The following is a 23,946-nucleotide window of genomic DNA, read 5'->3' as shown; positions in this document are numbered from 1 at the left end:
TGATGGAGAGGCTGAGAACCTAGAAGCTAATCAGCCCAGGAAGCAAGATGCCTCAGCAGTCCCAGCCTAATGCTGAAGACCTGGAAGATTCCTAGAGAGCCCCCAGTATTCAGTTCCCGTTTGAGGCTGGAGTGTGAGGGCGGTGGAGGATGGCAATGGCAACAACACACACATCCACTTGGGATGAAGGCTGTCAAGTGACATTGCTTTTCCCTGTATCTCCTTATGTAAGATGCCAACTACTCAGTCTTTCCCCCTTCGATCCTCTCTGAAAACACACTCACAGACATGGCAAGAAGTATGCTTCTTAGTGAACGAGACCCCACACAGCCCGGGCTTCCTCCCGGATCCCGGATTAGGCACAAACCATACCCAAACACCTGTTTTCACAGAGAGATCCTTTATTAAGTGGGAAAGAAAAGTGATTCCTTTCTGACTCAGGCAGAAAACAGCAGCAAATGACCTTGCAGGTTTAATTTTTAAGAGGAGGAAAGGGGAGGAGGTCTGTGTTAGAATGGGCTAGGATGCCATGGTAAAAAAGGTAGGGGACAAGAGAGAAGAGGAAGGGGACAAGGGAAAGGGGGAGGGGTGTTTTTCCTGGAGGAACAAAGGACTGCCTCTGGATAGAGAGGAGACAGACTTGGTCCATAGGTAAATGGCAGTTTATAAAGGTAAATTGGGCATATTAATTGGTGAACCAAATTTGGTGAACCAAAAAACTTTGGTAGTCAGCCTCAGGAGGAGAAAGTAGTCAAATAAGAGAATAGACCTTGGGGGATAGCTTTAGGAATGTGATCTAATGATTTTTAGCAAGGCAGAGGGAATGGGGTAGAAGGCCAAGGCCTGCTACATGCTCAAGTGGGCTAGCGTCCCTTCACTTAGGTGACTTCAGATCCTACCAAGTTGACAAGATTAGCAATCACAGAATTACAAGCAAGCTATCAATCACACTGGCTAAAAATCTGAACTCAGATCTGTCATCTCACGGGAATGACACTGGCAGGCTGGTGAGATATGAGTTGTGACAGAAGAGGGCAAATAGAATTTATTTGATACACTGTGATACAACTTCAGCTGGCAAAACTGTGGGGAAAACCGTGCAGTCTGGGCACAGGCACTCAAATGGGCTCTTTAGGAAGGTTTTTCTGTGTGCATAGTCAGACAATGTTGCAATGTCTTGATGCTTTGAAATAATTGCAGCTAGGGTTTATTTAGCAACAGTGTGGCCTTGAGCCAAAGATAGTCTTGTTCTGAGTCAGAAATGGCTCATCAAGATCACTCTTTCTAGCCCTGGGTGGTGGTGGCAGCGCATGCCTTAAATACCAGAACTCAGGCGGCAGAGGCAGGCAGATCTTGAGGCCAACCTGGTCTACAGAGCAAGTTATATGACAGCCAAGGCTTCACAGGGAAACCCTGTCTCAAAAAACCCTGTCTCAATTACCCATTCTAAACTGGCAACCATATTTTGTAACTAGGGCTTATTATGATCAGCTCTTTTTGAAAGGATAATTAATGATCCTGCATTCCTCTTAGAACAGTGTCCACAAACATTTTCATAATTTTCTTCCACTGCTTTTCTTTTCCACCTGCTCCTGGGAACTGAATGGAAACACCAGTACAATATGCTCCTTAATAAAACAGAGGGCAGAGTGTAAGAGGCACTTCTGCTTCAGGTTTATGAAGATGTACCAGAAATGCTAAACTACAACGACTCTAAGTAACTTAGTGCCTACTGGTAAGAAGCTCTAGGGCAGAGAGCAGGCTTTGTCCAAAGGTCTACTGCTCCCTGGGGGTAAGAGAAAGTCAAAGACAGCAGGTCTCCACCACCACGAGCTCTCTGCCAGCAACCTCACAGGCACACGATGCACACTCGAGTAGACACACTGACATGCATGGACAGAAACCCATGGAGACCTGGAAGCACCCATGCGCAGACACCTTCAGAGGTGCAAGTGTCCATGTGTCCATTTGGTGCTGGAATTTACAACTGCCTGTAACTTTTAGTTCCATCTGATGCCCACATGGACACGTGCACATGTACCTAAGCTCTTACCCTAGCATTCCAGGCTCTGCGGAGCTGCGGGGTAAATCCTTGTTACCAGGCGCTTCCCACACCAATCTGGAGGCGGCTCCTGTTGTGCACTAGCTCACGGGGTGGGGGTGGGGGGTTAACATTGGCCACACCCCTCCTCTCCATGCCTCTCTTCCATTGGTTGTAGAAGCAGACCTCCCGCCTCCTGTTGCTTCTGGCACGGCCCATTACCGCCTCCGGATCTCCATTGGCTGAGGCAACAAGTCCTCCCAAGAGAGGCGGTGGGCGAGGTGCGGAGGCGTTAAGAACTAGATGGACGAACTTGCTAGCCAATGACCGTGCGTATCCACCTCAGCAACTGAGGCTCACCAATGACGAGGTAGGGTGGGCGGGCGCTGCGGCTGTCAAGTGCCCCTGGCCAGAGAAGCGTTTGCGTTGCCCGCCGGCTCTCAGGGACCATCCGCTGCCTGTGCTCAGCTTGGGGCCGGCATGGGAGGGGTGGCCAGGGCGGCATGATGAGCGCCCTGGGCAGCCCTGTGCGGGCCTACGATTTTCTACTTAAGTTCCTGCTGGTGGGCGACAGCGACGTGGGCAAGGGCGAGATCCTGGCCAGCTTACAGGACGGAGCAGCCGAGTCTCCTTATGGCCACCCGGCGGGTGAGCGCGGCGGCGGGAGCGCGGCCGCAGCACCCGGAGGCGCAGCGCTGGGGTCTCGGTGCGAGCGGCCGCTCCAGAGTGGGTCTAACCCATGGAGCGGCTGGGCAGGGCTAGGTCCCGCATGCTGGGGTAGACTACGCACTGTGGGCAGAGTCCGCAAAGCGGCTCAGGGTGGGCGTCGAAGGAGACCGCAGGTGCGAGCGGCGTGTTTGGGAGAAGTGAGTGGGATTGCGGGAGGCGTGGGCAGCAGACTAGGGAACAGGAGAGACCACAGGCTCCCGGTCCGTGACCTTTTGGTGCGTGGGACTGCAAGCATAGAGTAACAAGACTAGGCTTGAGCCTCGGGTTCCAAGCACCTTGCACTGGGGCTCCCTGTCCTAGTGGACAGGACTTCTAGGAGAAGGAGCCTCAGTGACCCTGTAGAGTTGGTTAGGGTGTAGAAAGGTGTCCAACTAAGAGGTTCAGGAGACTGGGTGCAGATGAGACCAGAGAACAGGCTTGAGGGCAATGAGCAGTGTGTCCTAGTAGAAGTTTGAGGTTTGAGACCCTGCACTCCAGAGGAAGGAAACATTGGGGCAGAAACCTGGGCGGGACATACAAGACCCCTCTCTCATACTGCGGCTGTGCAAAGACTAATGCGATTGCCTTTTCGTATCGTTGTGGGGGCTTCAACTCACCTTTCTAGTACAGACCCTGTCCCGAGGCCTGCCACCCTCTGTCCTCTGGGCTTGCAGGCTGCTTCCTGCATCTCCAGCCCCCGGCAATACCACATGGGTTGTTAGCAGGGCTCTAAAACTGTGTGATCCAGGGCCAGTAACCGCCAGCCTGGACAGCACGGATTTAGACCTTTGGGGCAAAGTTCTGTTGGACAGCACTGCCCCAAGAGCAGGATGTGTCCACAGTCCTGCCTTCAAGTCTGGGTGCTCAGGGAAGCACTGGCCTCGGCAGCAGAAAAGAGCAAAACATTTAACAAGCCCCCAAAGGGATGAGTCCTACAGTAGATGACAGATGTGGGCAGTGAGAAAGATGTTGATGACATATGAGCAGTCTGGTTGGCGAGAGCAAGGCCTACTAGCTGCTTTTGCTTTCCTTTGTATTTTATTGTCAACATGGTCGGAGAAATTGCAGAGAACTGATGCCATAGTTGTAGCCTTTGTGAACTTTTGATTTAGTACATATTTCTTCTAGGGCTAAGAAAAAATTTGGAGGAACAGCCAGAATAGTGGCTCACACCTGTAATCCCAGAGTTCAAGAAACGGGGGTGGGAGGGAACTGCCATGAATTTGAGGCCAGCCTGGACTACAATATGAGACCCTGTCTTGGGGGGGGGGTAAAAAAAAAACAGAATGGGAGAGAGAAAAAGAGGGAAGGGGAGAAAAAAGTAAACAAGTGAGGGAGAAACAAACATTAAGAAGCTCATAGCCCGGCGGTGGTGGCGCACGCCTTTAATCCCAGCACTCGGGAGGCAGAGCCAGGCAGATCTCTGTGAGTTCGAGGCCAGCCTGGACTACCAAGTGAGTTCCAGGACGACATCTCACTGTGAGAGTCTTGGTGCTTTGCAGTGGAAAGGGAATGTTTGCAGCACCACACTCCACTCTCCCCACCCGTGTCCTGGTTTCCTAGCCCCCTTTGCAATTCTCCTACCTCAGAGGTTCCTAACATTCGATTCTGTATTGTAGCTATGTCAAAGAGTGTTGGTGTCCGTGCAGTAGTTACATGGATTCAGCACTGGCTAACTCTTTTAATCATAGCTACTCCCCAGTTCTTTATGGTGCTGCTTAACCTCTTAACTAGCTGCTTTTCATTACCAGTTATCCCAGCCTAAGAGCTTTCTTGAGTTGCTGCATTGAGAACACCATTGTCTGTCTTTGGACAATGCCTTGGCTGTACACAGTGTTCTTAGACGATACTGCTTTTCCCCTCAACACCTGCTAACTTGTTCACTGTCTTTCTAGTATTTGATGTTGTCATGGTGAAAGCCTCAAGCCAACTGATTTCCTAGATGGGTAATTTGCCTTTTCTTCAGGAATGTTGAAGACTGTTTTCTTTGCCTTACAGTTCCTTGCTTAACCAAGCCATGACTCAGAAGTTTTGATATATTGTATATTCTGAGTTCCTAGATAAAAAAATATTTTCTTAATTTCAGAGGAATTTGCTTTATGTCCATAAAATATCTTTTATTGGTTTTGTATTAGTTTCTTGTATATTACTTCTTATGAAAATGACTACAAGCTGGCTTAAAACAAGAGAAGTTTATTCTCTCACAGTTTCTGGGTCCTACAATCTACATAGTTTGGCTGAGCTAAAGGTAAGGCATAAGTAGGACATTGTTGTACATGGAGCTCTAGGAGAGAATCTTCTTTCATAACTTCTAGAACCTTCCTGCACCCCAGGGCCCTGAGCCCCTTTCTTGGTAGCCTGCTGAGTCTTTCTCATTTCCTTTGGCTCTGACTTGAATTCTCCTGCCTTGTTTTTTTTCACTTCAAAGTACATGGTGATAACTTTGTCCACCTAGACTGTCTGGGACAACATCTCTATTTTAATACTTTCTGTTACCAACTTTAATTCCGTTTGCACTTTAGCTTCTCTTTGCATGTGCCCTGACATAGTCACGTGTGGGGCTTGAACAGGCTCACTGGTGAGAGGTCTGTTGTTCTGCCTTGCACTTTTATGCTGGACATCTGAGTGTATTTTCCAAGTGTATTAATGTATTCACCTCTTTCCACTTGCTTTAGGTTTTTTGTTTTTGTTTTTGTCTCTTTCATCTGGATTTTTGGGACTATCTTGTCTTTCTTTGAGTGTTTTGACTTTAGTAAATTGTTCAGGAATGATGTCATTTCAAATTTTTCTTTATTTGTGCTATTTTCCTTTTTTTCAATTCAAACAGTTTTTACATTTCATTAAAAATCTTCTTGGGGATTTAGCTCAGTGGTAGAGCACTTGCCTAGCAAGTGCAAGGCCCTGGTTTGGATCCTCAGCTCAAAAAAAAAAAAAAATCTCTTTAATGAGCTGTAGAGATAGTTCAGTTAACAGCACTCACTGTTCTTTCAGAGGACCTGAGTTCCATTTCCAGCACCCACTTGTGCTGGAACTCACAACTGCCTGCAACTTTAGTTTCCGTGGATCTGATGCCTTCTTCTGGCCTCTCCAGGCACCTGGAATGCACATGCTGCACACACATGCATGCAGGCAAACCATTCATACACAGAAAGTAAAAATAAATGAATCTTAAAAAGAAAAAAAAATGTTGCAAAACATCTATTTGAATTCATAGTTTACTGACGTGAAGTTTTTGGTAGCTTGCTGTGTTGTTGAAGCAGTCAGAATGGACTTCCTTTTGTCCCTTGGGTCCTTTGTCATGTTTTCATTACTCTTAACTTTTGAAGTGAAATGTACATATAGAATGGTACTGCCAGGCTCCTGAAGCTCATAGTTCCCTCTGCCAGTCCCAGCATGCCCCTCAGCATGACCACAGTCCTGGATTTGACGGGATCGATCACTCTTGCCTGAATTTACACTGTGGAAAGGAGAACCACACAGTATCTGCTCCTCTGTGAATACTTCCCTCGCTCTTTTATGCATGTGAGGTTCTTGTTTATAAATCCACACTATGGCTGATCCTGTTGGTTACGGGAATTTGTGTGGTTTCCGGTTACTGATTATAATGGTTTTCTTTGCTGTGCGCATGTGTGTGTAGTACATGTCTTTTTCATTTCTGCTAGCAATGCTGAGTTTGAGACACGTGTATGAGGCTGTGTAGCTTAGTCATACAGCATGTGCTTATCATATGTGTGGCCATGGGCTCAGTTCCCATAACCACACACACACACACACACACACACACACACACACAAACAGATGTGAATACTTACACATAAATTTAACTTTGGTACATACTCCTAAATGCTTTCTAATTTACATTTCAAACAGTAAATTACAAGAGCTGTGGTGACCCACAATCTCACCAACACTTACTACTTTCCTTTTACATTTTAGCTATTCTCTTTTGTTTATTTTAGTTTATTTTATTATTTTATTTTATTTTTATGAGTATTTTGCCTTCAAACATATAGGTACACCACATACATGCCTGGTGTCCATGAATATCAGAAGAAGATGTTGGATCCCCTGGGACTGGAATTATGGAAGGTTGTGAGCTACATGTGGGTGCTGGGAACCAAACCTAGGTTCTTCGAAAGAGCATCATGTGCTCTTAACTGCTGAGCCATCTCTCCAGCACCTCTTATTGTTTATTTTAATATAAGGGCTGGGAATGTAGCTCATTTGGCAGGGTACTTTTCTCACATGCATGAAGGCCTAGATTTGCTCCTCAACACCACATTAAAAACAAAACAAAACAAAACAAAAAACTAGATGTAGTGGCATATAGTGGTAATCTCAGTATTTGAGAGGTCAGGTTAAAGCAGGAAAATTAGGAGTTCAAGATCATCCTTGGATATATAGCAAGTTCAAGGCCAACCTGGGCTACATGACATCTGGCCTCAAAAGACACACACAAAAAAAATTTTAAGCGGGGGCTGGAGAGATAGCTCAGAGGTTAAGAGCACTGGCTGCTCTTCCAGAGGTCCTGAGTTCAATTCCCAGCAACCACATGGTGGCTCACAACCATCTGTCATGAGATCTGGCGCCCTCTTCTGTATATATAGTAAATAAATAAATCTTTAAAAAAAAAAATTTTTTTTAAAGAAATTTAAGCATATGCTTAGGATTTTTATTTTCTCTGATGGCTAATGAGATTAAACATGTTTTTATTTTTTATTTCTTCTTTTATACAATATACAAATCGTTGTCTCTTTTCATGTAGTTTGATTATTTTTAGTGATTGGTAGGAGTGTCTAAAAATACATTGTCTATGAGTTTTGTGTCAGGTACTTGCACTGTGCATAATGACTCTCTGTGCATCATTTTGTCAGTCCTTTAGTAGTGATTTTGAACAAACAGAATTTTAACACAACCAAAATTACCAATGTCTCATGGTAGGAGCTGAGTTTTGTATAGTAAGTCTTTTCCTATTGGTAGTGAAAAGGTTCCCCTCTAAAACCTCTGTTGGTCTACCTTTGATGCTGATGGCTACCTTCCAGTTGGAATGTGGTATGAGGAATTGTCTTGTGTTTTTTTTTCCTATTGCTGTGATAAGCATCATGACCAAAAAGCAATTTGGGAAAGGTTTTACTTCATCTTACAGCCCATCATGAAAGGAAGTCAGGGCAGAAACTCAAAGCCGGAACTAAGGCAGCCACCATGGAGAAATGCTGCTGGCTTGCTCCGTTTGCTTTCTATATATACAGAGGGCCACCCGTGACAGGATGGCACAGTGGGCTGGACCCTTCCACATCAATCATTAATCAAGAAAATGTCCCACGGGCTTGCCTACAGGCCAGTGTAGTGGAAGTGATTCTTTCAGTTGAGGTTCTCTCTTCTCAATGACTCTAGCTTGTGTTAAGCCGACCAACAAACAAACAAACAAATCCAAACATAATGAACATAGAAATCAATATACATTTTTATATTTTTTGACAGTTAACTACCAGTTAGAGAAATGTCTTCCTTTCTCTGTGCTACATCTTTGACAACAGTGCTTGGGATACTCTCTGGGTCTGAGCAGTTGGTCTGTATGATAGCCAGTTTCCCGTTTCTGTAACAAATATCTGAGGAATTCACTTTATAAAGAAAAAAAGTTTGTTTGGCGCATAGTTTTGAGATTTAATCCATGATCAGCTGGCCCTGATGCTTTGGGCCTGGTGCAAGGCAGTAAGTACCTCATGGGGAGAGGAAAGCAAAGAGGCAGCTGAGGTTCCACTGTGACCCAAGACTTCACACCAGCCCCCTCAAAGGTTCTACCTTTCCCAAAAGTGAATTAAGCTTGTACGCCGCTGGGGACATTTATCCTAACCATGGCATGTGGTCTGCCCCCCAACCCCCAGCATGCATCATTCATGCAAGCTCTTCCTGTCTTGCTGAAGGAGGTGTGTTCTCCTTGCCTAGCCGTGTGTAGATAAACCTTCCCATGTGCCATCTTGGTCATTTTACTGTCCTGTGTCCTGCAGCTGGAAGGCAAAGGGTCTTGGGTTCTGGGTCCTGCAGCTTATGAGGACCCTTACTATGGGGCCAGTTTCCTAGGGGAGCTGTCTTCTATTTCTGTGGTGACTGTGCTGATTCTTCTCCTGCACTGGTCTCTCCCAGGGTTCTCACTCTTGTCCAGCAAGCAGGTTTCCAATTCAACCCTTCTGGAATGTTCTGTTTATTTTTTTTCCAAGCAGGCATGGAAAGAAGAGGGTTGGTAGCCACACCACCTTCTTTCCCCTGCACACCCCACCGCAAGGTCACCCGTCCCCTTTGCCTCGGTGGCCAGTACGTCCCACACCAGCTCTTGACCCTCCTTTCCCTCACTGAGGACTTTCCTGCATTTTGTGAATTTCATTAATGGTAAGGAAGGGAAGTGGATTAAACAGACCCCAAATACTACATCTGTTGCTCCCAAATGTTTCCAGCAGAACAGGCATGCCATGTTTTCTGACTACTTCCGTTTTTGGCTATGTTTCCAGCTCCTTTTTTTATGATTTATTTATTTTTATTTTATGCACATTGGTGTTTGCCTGCATGTATATCTGTGTGAGGATGTCAAATCACTTGGAGCTGAATTGCAGACAGTTGTTAGCTGCCATGTGGGTGCTGGGAATTGAACCCAGTCCTCTGGAAGAGCAGCCAGTGCTATTAACCACTGAACCATCTCTCCAGCCCTTCCAGCTCCTTTTTCTCAGGAAAATCTCCTATTTTTTTATTTCATTTTCACCAACAGGTAATAATAATAATTCCCATGTATTGAGAGTGTTCAAGAATCATTTAGTGGGACAAGTTATATTATCAGGCCCTGAGAGGATGAATAATGCCCTTAAGATTGTTTAGTGCGTGGAGGAGCCAGGATGTGGACAGGTAGGCTGCCTCAGGGGGCTGCCTAGATCCCCACCACCCTCAGAAGTCTATCTCTAAGAAATAATGCTCAGGGAAGTCCCTATTTTTAATGCTCCTTCCATACAAGGAGCACTAAGGCTTCTTTATTTGGTGACCCAGCTGTAATCTTTTCTCTTTTCTTTTTGGTCCTGACAAATGTTCCTCCCAGAGCTGTTGTTTCCTCCTCTTTCTGTTCTGCAGGCAACCGTACATTTGCTCATTTACATAGCTACCCTGCCGGTTTCCCATGGCAACCTCTTTAAGACTTAAAACATGATGTATAAAGTCATTGCTTCCCAGTGTGAACTCAAGAGTTCTAACTTGAACCCATTCCCTCTGGGGAAGCTCTCTAAAGAGGGTTTGACTTCCTACTGCGTTACAGACCGTGGTACCACTTATGAGCATACAGTCAATTTTTTTAAGTGAAATTTTTAACATTCAGAAATGCTTCTGTGTGCTGGAAAATAATAAAGCAGCATTTGCATCTTTGTGTGTGGTACTGGTATTGAACCTAGGGTCTCCTAGGTTTGAGGCAATGCTCAAACATAGCCCTGTTTTTTCATTTGTTTCTTTTTGTTGTTGCTGTTGGTTTTTTTGTCTTGTTTGTTTGTTTTTTTATATGAGGTTTTACTATGTAGCTTTAGCTGGCCTGGAACCCACAGAGATCTGACTGCCTCTGCCTCTTGAGTATAAAAGTATTAAAAATATTAAAGGTATGTGCCACCAAGCCATGCCTTCTTTTGTTACTTTGTATTTTTGAGATGCGTTCTTACTAGGTTGTTGAGCCTAGCCTTGAATTCACTCTGTAGTCCTGATGAGTCTTGAACTTGCAATCCCTCTGCCTTTAGTGTGAGGATTGCAACTTTGGGCATCTAGAGCAATGGGCCATATCAGGCCCACTTGCAGGCTATGGGTGCTTTTTTCAGTGTAAGATTTTTTTAAGTATATTTCAAACTTTATTCTCAGATGTATCTAGCTGAATTTGCTGCCAGGGAATGATTATGTACAAATAAAACACTGAAAAACTCTGCAGTGTCCCATGGGCTTACACTTAAAAATCTATGAGATAGAGGTCCTACAGAGTCATAAATAAAATTTATATATTTTAAAATGTATACATTTTATTAACTCTGTGTGTGTGTGTGTGTGTGTGTGTGTGTGTGTGTGTGTGTGTACTACAGCTCACATGTAGAGGACAACTTGTAGGAGGCAATTCTCTCCTTCCACTATATGAATCCTCTGTGTGTGTGTGTGTATGTGTGTGTGTGTGTGTGTGTGTGTGTGTGTGTGTGTGTGTGTGTGTGTGTACTACAGCTCACGTGTAGAGGACAACTTGCAGGAGGCAATTCTCTCCTTCCACTATATGAATCCTGGGATGGACTTCAGGTTTTGCAGCAAATTCCTTTACCTGCTGAACTCCAGCCTCAAAATAATTTTCAGAAGTGTTTATATGGGGCTTGGGATGTGGACTGAGTGTGTAGATAGAGTGCTTACCTGCCTAACCTGCACGAAGTTCTAGATTTACACACCTGTCATCCTATCACTCAGGTGGTAGAGGTGGTTCAGAAGTTCCAGGTCATTGTTTGGCTATATGAAGCTCAAAGCTATCCTGAGGTTTTTTTTTTTTAAATCTCATTTTTAAAAATTAAAAAAGTTTCATTTGTAATGTTTATGACTTAAAAGCACAGCTCCTAGGAATTTCTTCACATTTTATGTTGGTTCAGTCCAAGGTGGGTGGTGGCACACACCTTTAATCTCAGCACTCGGGAGGCAGAGGCAGGCAGATCTCTGTGAGTTCGAGGCCAGCCTGGTCTACAGAGTGAGTTTCGGGACAGCCAGGGCTGTTACCCAGAGAAACCCTGTCTCAAAACAAACAAACCAACAAAAATTGGCTCAGTCCAGTTGGTCTCACCCTTTTTAAGCTTTTTAGAATTTGTGATAAGTTTTGGGCTTCACCATTAGCCCTTTATTACTTAGAGGTGGCTTTCCACCCACAAGTAGTGTGGATGAAGCATCAGCACGGAATGTCCAGGAAACTTGGCGCAGACCGGGCACTGTCCTCACCTGTCTCCACCTGGCGCACACTGTCCATTGTCCATGCTGGTGGACTGTGGGTTGTTAAAGTGAAGCTGCTGCTCCTTGGTTTGTAAGCAGCTGTGTCTCTAGTACCTGGTATATGTTGACTTCTGTGAAGTGGACACAGGGTTTCTCTTCTTTAAAAAAAAACAAACAAACAAACAAATATGGGTGTTTTGCCTGCAGGCATGTCTGTGTACCACCTCCATGCGGTGCCCACAGAGATCACAAGAGAGCACTGGATCCCCTGGAACTGGGTTTATAGTGAGTCGTTAGCCACCATGTGGGTTCTGGGAACGAATCGGGGCCCCTGGGAGAATGACAACTACTCTCTTCAGCCCACCTAGCACTCTTCTTTAAGTTTTGTTGGCATGTACAGAGGTCCATAAGTATGGAACTGTGTGCTTGATCTTTGGGTAATTTAGATGGTTTTAGTTTTATTTTTCCATTTTTATTTCTTCTTTTAATATTTTATTTATTATGTATGCTATGTATTTAATTAAATGTATGCCATGGCATATGGCTTGGGACCACAGACAAATTATGGGAATTGATTCTCTCCCTTCTACCATGTGCATTCCAGGGATGGAATTCAGGTCATCAGACTTAATGACAAGTACCCTTTCTCACTGAACCCTTCACCTCATTCATTTCACCAGCCTACAGCTTTGTTTTTCTTTTCTTTTCTTTTTTTTCTTTCTGGAGCTGAGGACCGAACCCAGGGCCTTGTGCTTGCTAGGCAAGTGTTCTACTACTGAGCTAAATTCCCAGCCCCTTATTTTTCTTTTATGAATCAATTTGGCTATACACTTTGCTTTTTTCTTAAGTAGACTTGGCATTCCATGATACTAAACTCTTCGCACGGTTAGTTGTTCCTATTGTTTTAGTTTTGAGACAGAGTTTCACTATGTATTTCTGGTGAGAACTTGCTATGAAGACATGCTGGCCTTGAACTCAGATCTGCCTGCCTCTGTCTCCTGAGTGCTGGGATTAAAGCATGTGCCACCATTAGTGGCATAGATCTTAAACTCCTTTTTTTACCCCACAATTAAAACTTTATTGAAAATTGACACCAAAGCAGGAAACTAATGTTGTATATCTTATAAAATGAAACATAATTACACTGTCTTGGAAGAGTAACTGAACTTGAGAGGATTTTTCTGTGAGAATACACCAACCCAGCAAGTTGCGTGTGTCGTTAGTGTCACTTTCTTCTAAATGAACAGCTTTCTGTGAATCTGGTATGCTGCAACAACCTACACAAAGAACCACTGTTTGAACGTGGCTGAAATGGTATGACTCTTGTGTCATTTTAAACATTTTACATCTATGGAATAAGAATTTGGACTTTGGGGCTGGATGGATGGCTCAGTGCAGTGGGTAAGGGTGTTTGACCTCAAATGTATGTCTGTACACCACATGCATACAGTGCTTGCTGAGGCCAGAAGGGGGCGTTAAGTCCCCTGAATCTGGAATTACAGATGGTTGTGAGTTGCCATATGGGTGCCATATGGGGATTGAACCCAGGTTGTCTGCAAGAGAAGCCAGTGCTCTTAACCACAGAGCCATCTCTCCAGCCCACTGATTTTTAAACTCTTAACACATTGTATAGAATTCCACCAGGTACACAGCCTTGGACCCTTCGCTAATGGGGAAACTGCCATATGATTTTTGTTCCCTAGCCTCAGCTGAGAGAGTGACAGCAATACACTTGTACCATCAGGAGCCCAGGTAGGGAGATGCTCCCTTTGTGTGTCAGTGTCAGGGCTTGACAGCCAGGCCAAAGTCCAGGGTGCTGTGGTCTCAACAGATCTGTCTGGTACTAGATGCTGATGGTCATGTCTTAGAAAGACTCCTATAATGTGGTTAAGAATTACATAGGCCCTCACAAATGCTCCTCACGTTTTGGGCCTGAGGTAAAATGGGCCTCAAACTGTTGCTATATTGTTTGGCCTGTGTATCCTAACCTCCTGCAGTTAATGGTTAATTATCCTCCTCCAAACATGACATTTGAATTGACAGTGTGTTATTAATATTGTGACTTGTGGTAGGATTGGTTTGATTGGTTTAATTAAAAATAAAAGCAAAGCAGGTTTATAGAGGAAGAATCATAAATATCCATATTAAACAGCAATTGGCCTTGACATGTAGATGATCAATTATTAATACAAAAGGTTATTATCTTAACAGGAAAACATGCATTGACTACTGTGAAGAGTACACAGTTCTCTCTTAGATTAACAATACCTATCCATAGATGAAATTGGTTTCTTCCAGTCAGAATGCTGTGTGTTGGGAGGTCACTGACTATCTGTGGGGCTTAGGTGGAGTCAGTTCAGCATGGTGCTGAAACCAATGCCATCAAACTTGTCCCTCAGGCTGTTGAAGGGTGGTGCAGGGAAGAGGGGCCTATCACGTGCTTCTAGCAGAGGAAGGCTTCCTGGCTGCTGTGACGACTGACATAAATGAGGCCTTACTGTACCAGCAATGACTCTTTCATAGAGCGAAAGGCAGCGCCCGGAGTCAGGGTGTCAGCTGCCCTTGCTCCCTCTGACAACCTGAGGCAGGGCCCTTCCTTGCCACCCCACTTCTTGGTATCGTTTATCCTTGGTTCTTTGGCATAAAGCAGTCTGGCTCTAGTCTCTGCCTGTGTTGTACATCTCTACATCTCCTTATCCTTATAAGTCTATCAGGCGCTGGATTTAGGGCCCAAATTAATTCATTATGGCGCCATCTTGGTTCCATATGAAAAGACCCTATTTTCTATTCCTAAATAAGGTTGCATTCTGGGATTCCAGGAAGATATAAAATTCAATCCAACACAGATGGCAATAACCCCCATTTTAAAGAAGATTTTGCAAGGCAGGCCAAGAGCTTGCTATGTAGCCAAGGATGACCTTGGACTTTTTTGAGAAAAGTCTTACTACATAGCTCTGGCTGGCTTGGAACTCTGTAGCTCAGATTGTCTTCGGACTCGTAGATCTGCCCTACTTCTGTCTCCTGAGTGCTGGGATTAAAGTGTATGACACCACACCTGACAACCCTGAACTCCTAACCCTCCTATATCCAGCCCCCGAGTGCTGGGTCATAGACATATACCCCCATGACTGGTTATGCAGGACTGAGCATCAAACACAAAGCTTTGTGCATGCTAGGACAAGTACGTACTCTGCCAGCTGAGCTACATCCTCAACCTGGTGTGACCCTTCTCATGAAGGCAGTACCAAGAACTTGGGATCCCCCAAAGGACCTCTTCTTCTTACAGCTGGCTACCCTGGCCCATGTTGACCTCCCTCAAAGTAAGCCTCATGCTTAGGATCCTCACCACAGGAGTGTTCCTGTTAGGCTTTCCTGGTCCCATGGCAACTGGGCCACCCCGGCCCTATGAACTTGCTGGTGGCACAGAGGCTTTGCCCTGGTCATTGGTTTTAGTTGCCTTTGCCCAATATCTCCAGTAACATTTTCTAAATTACAAAGGAGAAAAGAAAGATAAATGTGAAAGTAACTTTTAAAAGATTTATTTATTTTTATTTTATGTGAATGGGTGTTTTACCTGCACATATGTCTATACACTATGTTCATCCAGTGCCCATGGAGATGAGAAGAGGGCATCGGACCTTTGGAACTGGAGTTACAGTCATTTGTTAGCCACCATGTGTGCTGGGAACTAGACCCAGGTCCTTTGCAAGAGCAGCCGGTGCTCACTGAGTTATTTCTCCAACCTCACTTGAAAGTAATTTTTACCTACTATCTCTAGTAGCCTTTTATTTCTAATAATTGACATTACTACCCATTTACTATCCTTCACTACATTAGAGGAAATTCAAATTATATATAGAGGAGCTGGAAAGGTGGTTCAGAAATTAAGAGAACTGGATATTCTGTTCTAGAGGTCCTGAGTTCAATTCCCAACAACTACATGGTAACTTACAAACTTCTATAATGGAATCTGATGCTCTCTGCTGGTGGGCAAACATACATGCAGACAAAGCACTCACATAAAAAAGAAACCTTTAAAAAAAGAAAAATTTTAAAAAATACAATATATGCAGCACTGAATACACAATCATATGTATACATATAAACACATATTGTTAATTAGATTAGAAAGTTTCGTTGACTTGAAAAATTGAAGAATATTACCCAAACTATAAGAACATATATTTTAAACTAAGTGATGGTAGCTGACACCTTTAATCCCTGCCTTTGGGAGGCAGAAGCAGGTGGCTCTCTATGAGTTTGAGGCCAGCCTAGTCTACAGAGTGAGTTCTAGGACAGCTAGGGATACACAGAGAAACCCTATCTCAAATAAAAAAATTTAAAAAAAAACAAAAGAAGAAAGTATATTTTAGAACTATATATTGTATCAGTTTCATACTAATAATGTTAAAAATTCTATTTACTATAGTATTACTATGTGACAGGGAGACCATGTAGAGAGGTAATGGACTGAAAGTGCAAGGAAATACCTAGGATGTCACAGGGGTTGGTCAGTGAGAAGTGAGATTGTGGAGACTGAACCAAGGGCTTTATTGATGTTAGGCAAGCTTTCTACCACTGAGCTATATCCTCAGCTCTTGGTTTTGTTTTGTTTTGAGACAGGGTCTCACCATACAGACCAGGCTAACTTCAAATTCAAGATGCTTAAGCCTCCTAATTACTGTGGTAACAGGTGTGCACCATCATGTTAGTATCCATATTCATTATATGTTCACCTCCAGAAGATGGCTGTGTGGCTTGAAGTAGCTGCTGGGACTCTCCCAGGCTCCAGTGTCTGGTCAGCTCTGCTTACTGGACAGATATTTGTGGACACATACAATGAACTGGAGTAAAGGTAGAGCTTAAGTCTGGCCTCCCACATGGCCAAGCCCTCAGAGCCCATCCCTGAGAAGATAACAATCAGTGGAAATGAAGTTGCTACTGGATATGGGAGCTAGGGGCCTAGCAGGGACATGATTATACAGGATCATTTTGCCTTGTCTAGAGGGTGTTTCCCTTATTGTGGTGTATCCTGGGAGAGAACTAGACATAGAGTCTGAGGCCATTGAGGTCCTCATGAGCAGTTAGTCACCTCAGCTCTATAAGCTGATTCCTAGCTGGCAGAGATGGAGGTCAAGGCTGAGCTCAGATCCTTGTTAAGGTTTGGTTGTATGTTCTAGAAAGGTCATGTGATAAAGGCTCGTTTGCCAGCTGGTGGACTTCTGGGAGGTGACTGGATTATGAGGGGTTGGACTTCATCAATGGATTGACTAATCCATTGATGGGTTCATAATTTGATGGCATTATTAGGAGGTGGTAGAGACTATTGGACCTAGTTGAAGAGAGTAGGTACTTGGGGACATGCTCTTGGGGACTACACATTGTCCTTGGCCCCCTCCTCTCTCTGCTTTTTGGGTGCCATAAGGTAAGCAGCCCTGTTCCACCACCTCAATGTATTGCCTCACTTCAGGGCAAAAGCAAAGGAGTCAGCTGACTGTGGACCGAAACTTCTCAAACTGTGAGGGAAAACAAATCTTTTCTCCTTTATTTTCTTAGGTGTTTCAACAATGGTAGAAAAATTGACCAACTTGAGCTGTGCCAGGCCCTGAGCAGGATAATTCAGCCTGTGCCTTTTCTTAGTTCCAGGGAATTGTGGCCACAGCATGTCCATTTTAGCACCCAGACTCAGGATATGCACTGAGCCAGTGTGCCTTAGGGGGCCCACAGGGTACCAGGGAAGGAGGTGGCTCTATGCTCTGTAGAAAACCCTCTTCCCAAGAGGATGTCTTTTTCTAGTCTTCTCATGCTCATGTTTGTTCTCTGGACCACACAGCTCTTAGCCCATAAGGGTCAATAACTCACACACACCAGGACAATGCTTCTGTGTGTTCTATGGGAACCCAGTTCCTTCATTTTTGCTATTTATATGCAAGGTAACAGGCCCTCATACTTCCAGTCGCCTGCCCTTCCTAATCCCAGGATATTTTTGAAGTTTGGTGTCTTGACATCATGAGTCTCTAAAGTCAGGTCCTAGCATCTTCTAGGTTAATGGGGAAGGGGGCTCCCTGTTCAGGCCATTCTAACCTGTCTCCTAGAACAGACAAGTGACTTGCTATCCTTGAGCTGAGTATAGTCACAACCACCAGAGCCTCCCTCACATCCTCTGAGCTAGGTTCCAATGAGGCCCTTCCCTTCCCATTGTACACACATGGTGTGTGTTCTATACAGTGTCTGCTATACCAAAAATGGACCCCAAGAAGGGCACAGGATTCTTTCTATGATGTGCAATAACCACAGTGGTGTTCTCTGTGCATATTTAGAACAGGATGCTGCTAAAAATAGAAGTTGGCTTTCCTTAACACACTTGCCCAGATGAGTAAACTAACAAGGTAAATGGTGTGTCCTGGGGAGGAGGTAAAAGGCCAGGCTCTTTCTGATCTGGTAAAAAATCACACATTTAGTATCAGAGTGAACCATTTTAGACTGACTTTATTAGAGTAACACTGAGTACATTCAGTGTTGTGCAACCACCATCTACTTACAGAGCATTCTCCTCACTCTCAAGTCCCCTCCATCCCCAGCAACTAATCTGATAGCTTATATTACATTCAACCTGATGCATTACTCAAAAGTAGGTGCTCAGAAATAAACATGTTATAAATTACATTTAATCAATATTTGCACCATAAGTGATCCTGTGTAAAGGGGCACATTCCTGTCAGCTCACTCCCAGAAATAGAAAGAAGCAGCTGGTAGGAAAATCAAAATAGATTACTAAGTCACTTATTCATCTAAGTGTGTGGAGAATAGCTTGGTGTTTGATTTTTTTCTTTTTGTGTGTGGGAGTTTTTTTTAAGGTTAAAATTATCTTTCTCTTAATAACCTTGTTATTCTGACTCATTCAATGACCATTCTGACAGGCTTTGTTTTAGAAACTTCTCTTATTTTAATCATTCTTTTTCAGTATTTATTTTGTGTGTGTGTGTGTGTGTGTGTGTGTGTGTGTGTGTGTGTGTGTACATACACCTTATCGTGTGTCATGTCACACATGTGGAGGTCAGAGGAAAACTTGCAGGAACCAGTTCTCTTCTTCCACCAACTGTGTCCCAGGGATCAAATACGGGTTCGAGCACCTTTACCCACAGGGCCATCTCACTGCCCATCACATCTCATAGGCGGAGTGAGTTAGTCACATTCAATGAACTTTAATTGTATCTTTTATGCTAACACTGACAGCATTAGTATAAGATCTTGTGGATCAGAATGTAACAAAAAAGAAATATGATAAGGCAACAAATGAGAAGCTGATATCAAGAAAACATGGGTTAGAATAAAGCAAAATATCTCAGAAACTAAGTTTATGAAGGATTCTTGTATTGTGTGAACTTAAACCCAGCTGTCCGAGCCTTTAACTTCTGTGTCTATGTGCTATGTGGCCATATTAGATAATGGATGGATGGATGGATGGCCCAGAACCTGACATCCAGACACTGTGGGAGTGCTGGAGGAGGCAGGCCACAGACCCTGGTCAGGTGCCAGGATCTAAGCACCACAGCAAGGCAAAGACCTCATCCAAGCATCAGGAGTCCTGAAAGAGGCAGGTGTGTCCTAAGCAAAGGGTTTTTAGTCTCTCGGGGACCAGACCTCTGACCCTAGAAGTCTAGAATGCATGTGTGATTGACTCAGGTAATGGATAATTGGACACTTGAAGGCTGGGTTTCCTCTGCCTCTCCCCTGCATGTGGATGAGGCCCAGGGTAGAGGGCTGTGGAATGCTGATGGAATGCTCCCAAGCCAGGCCCCAGATCACCACAGGTCTATAGCATGATAGAGCATCAGGAAAGTTCCAGAGGAGACTAAGTTGACCACAGATGGCAGCACCTGAACAGCCTCCATTTGGTGGCACAGCTCCCTCCATGGCCGTGGTTAAAGGCCTTTTGCCTTCCAGTTAGTTGGAGTATAGCAGCAGTTACTGGTTTGGGCTATTTTTGTGAAACTCTCATCATAATCAACTCAAAAGAGTTAGGTCTGTTAACTAAGGCTGGGGCCAAATGCAGAGTCCACTTCACTCCCGGTATTAATTCAAAGACAGTTGGATGTTAATTTTTCCTTAAAAGAAAAAGAAAATAGGTTCCACAAAGGTTAGAAAGCATGCCGGGAGACACAGGTGCCAACATCGGCTATATAAACAATAGAAAGGCAACTTCTGTGTTTACAATTAAAGTTGTGATTCATTCCTAATGACTTTGCCTTTTATAGCACTTCCTAGTCAGAAAAAAAGTTAACTGACATTAATTTTTTAAATTAGAATGCTTTCAGAGCATTGAGTGACAAGCCCACAGAGATGGTGAGTGAGAACCCATCAGAGCACAAGGGATCATGGATACTCCAGGAGCAACCTGGAAGAGACATGGACGCACATGGGGTGGCATGTGCGGCCCAAAGGCTGGGTACCCTTATTACCTGGGACCCAAGGTGCTGAAAAGACATGGCTATACCCACCACAGGCACGGACCACTGAGTTGTGTCAGGTGTATCCTTCCAGCCAGGAAAACTGAGACCCAGGGGAAGCTGAAGAAGCTGCTGGTGTCAGGGTCTGTGTACATCTGTGCTTTGATCATGATGGCAGTCCAACAGACCTGCAGACCCCAGTGGGTTATGCTTGCCGCTTGCCTGGCTTGAGTGACTACCCTATCCAGTAGAAGTGGGGTGAAAGCTCTGTCTCCCCACCCCACATTCGACAAATTGAATGTGTTCCTTCATCCAAGTTTATATGTTGATGTGGAAAGGTTAGGTGATGGTGTGGAGTCTCATTGATGAATTACAAGAGCCAAGAAAGCTCCCTGGCCTCCTGTGCTGAGAGACAGCACCAGGAAGCCACACTTCCCAGATCTGAATCTGCTGGTGCTTGATCTTATACTCCCTTCTCCAGAGTTGTGGGAAATGGGTTTCAGTTGTTTAGAATCAACATTATTTATGGCATTTTTTGTTAAGAATAACTCCAATAGTCTGAGAAAGCATCCTACCTAGCCCTGTCCTAAATCCTCTCTTACAGGGCTACAAAGAGGTGCTGGGGGGAACAGCACCCAGATTGGAGGCAAAGTGGACTATGAAGAAAGGTCAAATCACCCATTGCCTTAAAGGAAGTGAAGGCCCCATAGGGACATAGCACAGATGCTGGGAAAGTCACTCACAGTCCTCAGCATTCTGGGGCCAAGCCTGCTGGTTCCCACCTTTTGGAACTGGTCATTTGGGAGCAGCTAAACCACTTTAATAATGGAAGTCTGAGTCTAATTAATTAGTTGTTGCTGTTCTAGGTTTTTTCTTTTTAATTATTTTTTGTGTATTTTTTTTATGTTTATGTTTGTGGGTATGTATACATGAGTGCCCACAGAGACCAGAAGAGGGTGTCAGAGGCCTGGTGTGGTGATTTACTCCTTACTCCTTTAATCCCAGCACTCAGGAGTCAGAGACAGGTGGATCTCTGTGAGTTCAAGGCCAGCCTTGTCTGCAAGCTCTAGGCCAGACAGAACTATACAGCGTGACCCTGTCTCAAAACCAAACCAAACCAAACAACAACACAAAACAGCCAGGTGATGGTGATGCACGCCTTTAATCCCAACACTAGGGAGGCAGAGGCAGGCGGATCCCTGTGAGTTCAAGGCCAGCCTGGTCTACAGAGCGAGTTCCAGGACAGGATCCTGGAATTCCCACTCTCTTCCCCTTCTTTCTCTCTCCGCATATTTTCCTCTTTCTTTTCCTTCCTCCAGGCATTATGCCTTGAACATTTTTGATGAACAAAAAGATTAACTCAAAAGTAGTTTAAGCAGAAAAGATATTCCCACATCATGTGTCTGGTCAGTTAGGGCAGGTCTTATTTCAGGAGCAGCTGGATCTCAGTGCTGTCCACAGATGACCTCCATGTTCAAGCCTCTGTGTTGGGCTGCTTCTCGGGTGTGCTGTTTCTCACCTTGGGAGGAAGCTGGCCCAGGACCTCCAAGCTGGGTGAATGTCATCAGTAATCATGCCACATCGAGCACAGAGTGAGCAGTCTGTCCCTCTGTGAAGCCATCTCCAGCACTCTTAGGTTGCTGGTTTTTCTGCTGTGTCCAATATTGTTTGCAGGATAGCTGGTCCATGCCAGAACAGAATCCCAGAAAGGACTAATTCAGTAAAAATCAAGTCAGATCTTGGAAACTGAAAATATAGTAGTAACAGAAATGAAGATCTATCTCAAAGAAGGAATAGAAGATAAAATAAAATTTGAAAAAGACTGAGACCTAGAGAGAAAAAATAAAAATGAAAAATAAGAAAAGAAACTTATGGGACAAGTTCACAGTGTTTAGTATCTTATTGACAATGTTCCAGAAGGAGAAAACAGATGCACAATTCAAGAAAGCTCCTCAGTTCAAGCACAACACAACCAGTACTTGGGAGGCAGAGGCAGTTGTATCTGGAGTTCAAGACTATCCTGACTACATTTTGAGTTTGAGTCTATCCAGAGAGACATTAGATCCTGTCTCAAAAAACAATGACTCAAAAACAGAATGTTTCTGAGGCAGTGAAGAAAACTGGCTGGCTTCCCAGAGGACATGGGTTATATCACTAGCACTCACATGGCTGCTCACAACCATCTGGAACTTCAGTTCCAGAGGATCTAATGCCCTCTTCTGGCCTTCATTGGGTACTGTGCACACATGCAAGCAAAACACACATAAAATAAAATAAAATAAAACAAAACAAAACAAAATAAAATAACCACAATGATTCTCAAAATGGAAAGATGTGTGGCCTGAGATTAAAAGGGTCCAGAGAACAGTCTGTATAACAAACTTCCATCTAAGCACAAGCATGAAGTTACCAAGTACTAGAGGAGGAAATAGCCCTGCACACTGGCTAAGAGGAAATCCAATTGTGTTTGAAGGATGGAGGACCAGTTTGACATCTGTCATCAGCAGAAACATACTTCTGAAAGAAAAGTATTCCCTACCTAGTTTAAATGCCTACCAAATTAAAAGATGAGTAAGGACAAACTAAGGACACTCCTAACATCTCCACATCTACCTTCCATGCATCCTTCTCAAGAAAGAACCAAGGAAATTATAAAGACTGGAGGAACTCCATGCTGAGGGATGTTCCTGGCCCAGAACAAGCAGGAAGATTCTGAAGGTAGATTTAGATAAACAGGAAGTTGAGTGTGTGTGTGTGTGTGTGTGTGTGTGTGTGTGTGTGTGTGTGTGTGTAGGCATATATTCATGGTGCCTACTTTAAGATCAGAGAATAACTTTCAGGATTTCTCTTTTTTTTTCAGGATTTCTCTTATCTCTTGAACATGGGGTCCACAAATCAAGCTCAGGGCCTGTGTGAGGGCAATCCCTTGCCCAATGAGCCATCTCACTGGTCCAGAGGCAGTGTTTAACTTTAACAAAAGTTCATGGCTGAAGAGATGACACGGTTAAGAACACTTGGTGTACTTCTGGAAGACTTCTAGAGGACCCAAGTTCAGTTCCTGTACCCACATTAGTCTGCTCTCAACTGCTTACCTCTTTTCTGGCCTCTGTGGGCAACCAGTCACTCATACACACACACACCTAAATTTTAAAAAAAGTCAAAAGTTTATCCATGAATAATAGCACAGTATAGTGTGGACTGTTTATCTGGTCATAACAACATTAAAACTGGCCTAGCTAAAATAGCAACATGACTCTTCTAGGGAGATCTGTTTGTCCATGTACAAATGCATGGGGAGAGACAGAATTATAGCTGGAGGCATGGAGAGAATTACATTTTTACTTTTTGTGATGGGAAGTCAGTTAATTCTGCAAAGTGAAAACTCAGAAATCAAGAACACAAGTTACCGGGGTTGGGGATTTAGCTCAGTGGTAGAGCTCTTGCCTAGCAAGTGCAAGGCCCTGGGTTCGGTCCTCAGCTCTGGGGAAAAAAAAAGAACACAAGTTACCAAAAAATTGGAGAAATATAGCAAAATAATGATTAATAAAGGTTAAAATGTGGGTAGGCATGGTAGCACATGCTTATAATCATAGGAAGAAAACAGAGGCAAGAGTTGCCATAAATTTGAGACCAGCCTGGGCTACACACTAAGACTGTCTCAAAAAAGACAAATGAACAAAAACCAAAACAATTTTATGGATGTTGTGGGACACATCTATAATCTCAACATTTGGGAGGCAAAATCGGGAATTCAAGGCCAGCTATGGTACATATCAAGTT

The 23,946-nt window shown here is 44.1% G+C and overlaps 1 protein-coding gene across 3 annotated transcripts in view; it reads left to right on the top strand.

The window, feature by feature from the left end:
• Nucleotides 1–23,946, top strand: part of Rab40b (RAB40B, member RAS oncogene family) — a 63,413-nt gene that overhangs the window by 26,819 nt on the left and 12,648 nt on the right. The window contains exon 1 of one of the 3 annotated variants that reach the window (XM_006987627.4): nt 2,437–2,689. The exons of 1 other annotated variant lie outside the window; for it this stretch is intronic. In XM_006987627.4, coding sequence (XP_006987689.1) covers nt 2,545–2,689 — 145 coding nt within the window. In that variant the 5' untranslated portion in view covers nt 2,437–2,544. Of the gene's footprint in view, nt 1–2,436; nt 2,690–7,431; nt 22,885–23,946 lie in introns of those variants that run through there. One more of the 3 variants, XM_042283225.2, reaches the window with a different exon arrangement.

Source organism: Peromyscus maniculatus, chromosome 8 (assembly GCF_049852395.1).
Source record: "Peromyscus maniculatus bairdii isolate BWxNUB_F1_BW_parent chromosome 8, HU_Pman_BW_mat_3.1, whole genome shotgun sequence".
Taxonomy (NCBI): Eukaryota; Metazoa; Chordata; class Mammalia; order Rodentia; family Cricetidae; genus Peromyscus; species Peromyscus maniculatus.
The sequence above is the reverse complement of the archived record's forward strand: the minus strand, read 5'-3'. Positions and strand labels throughout refer to the sequence as shown.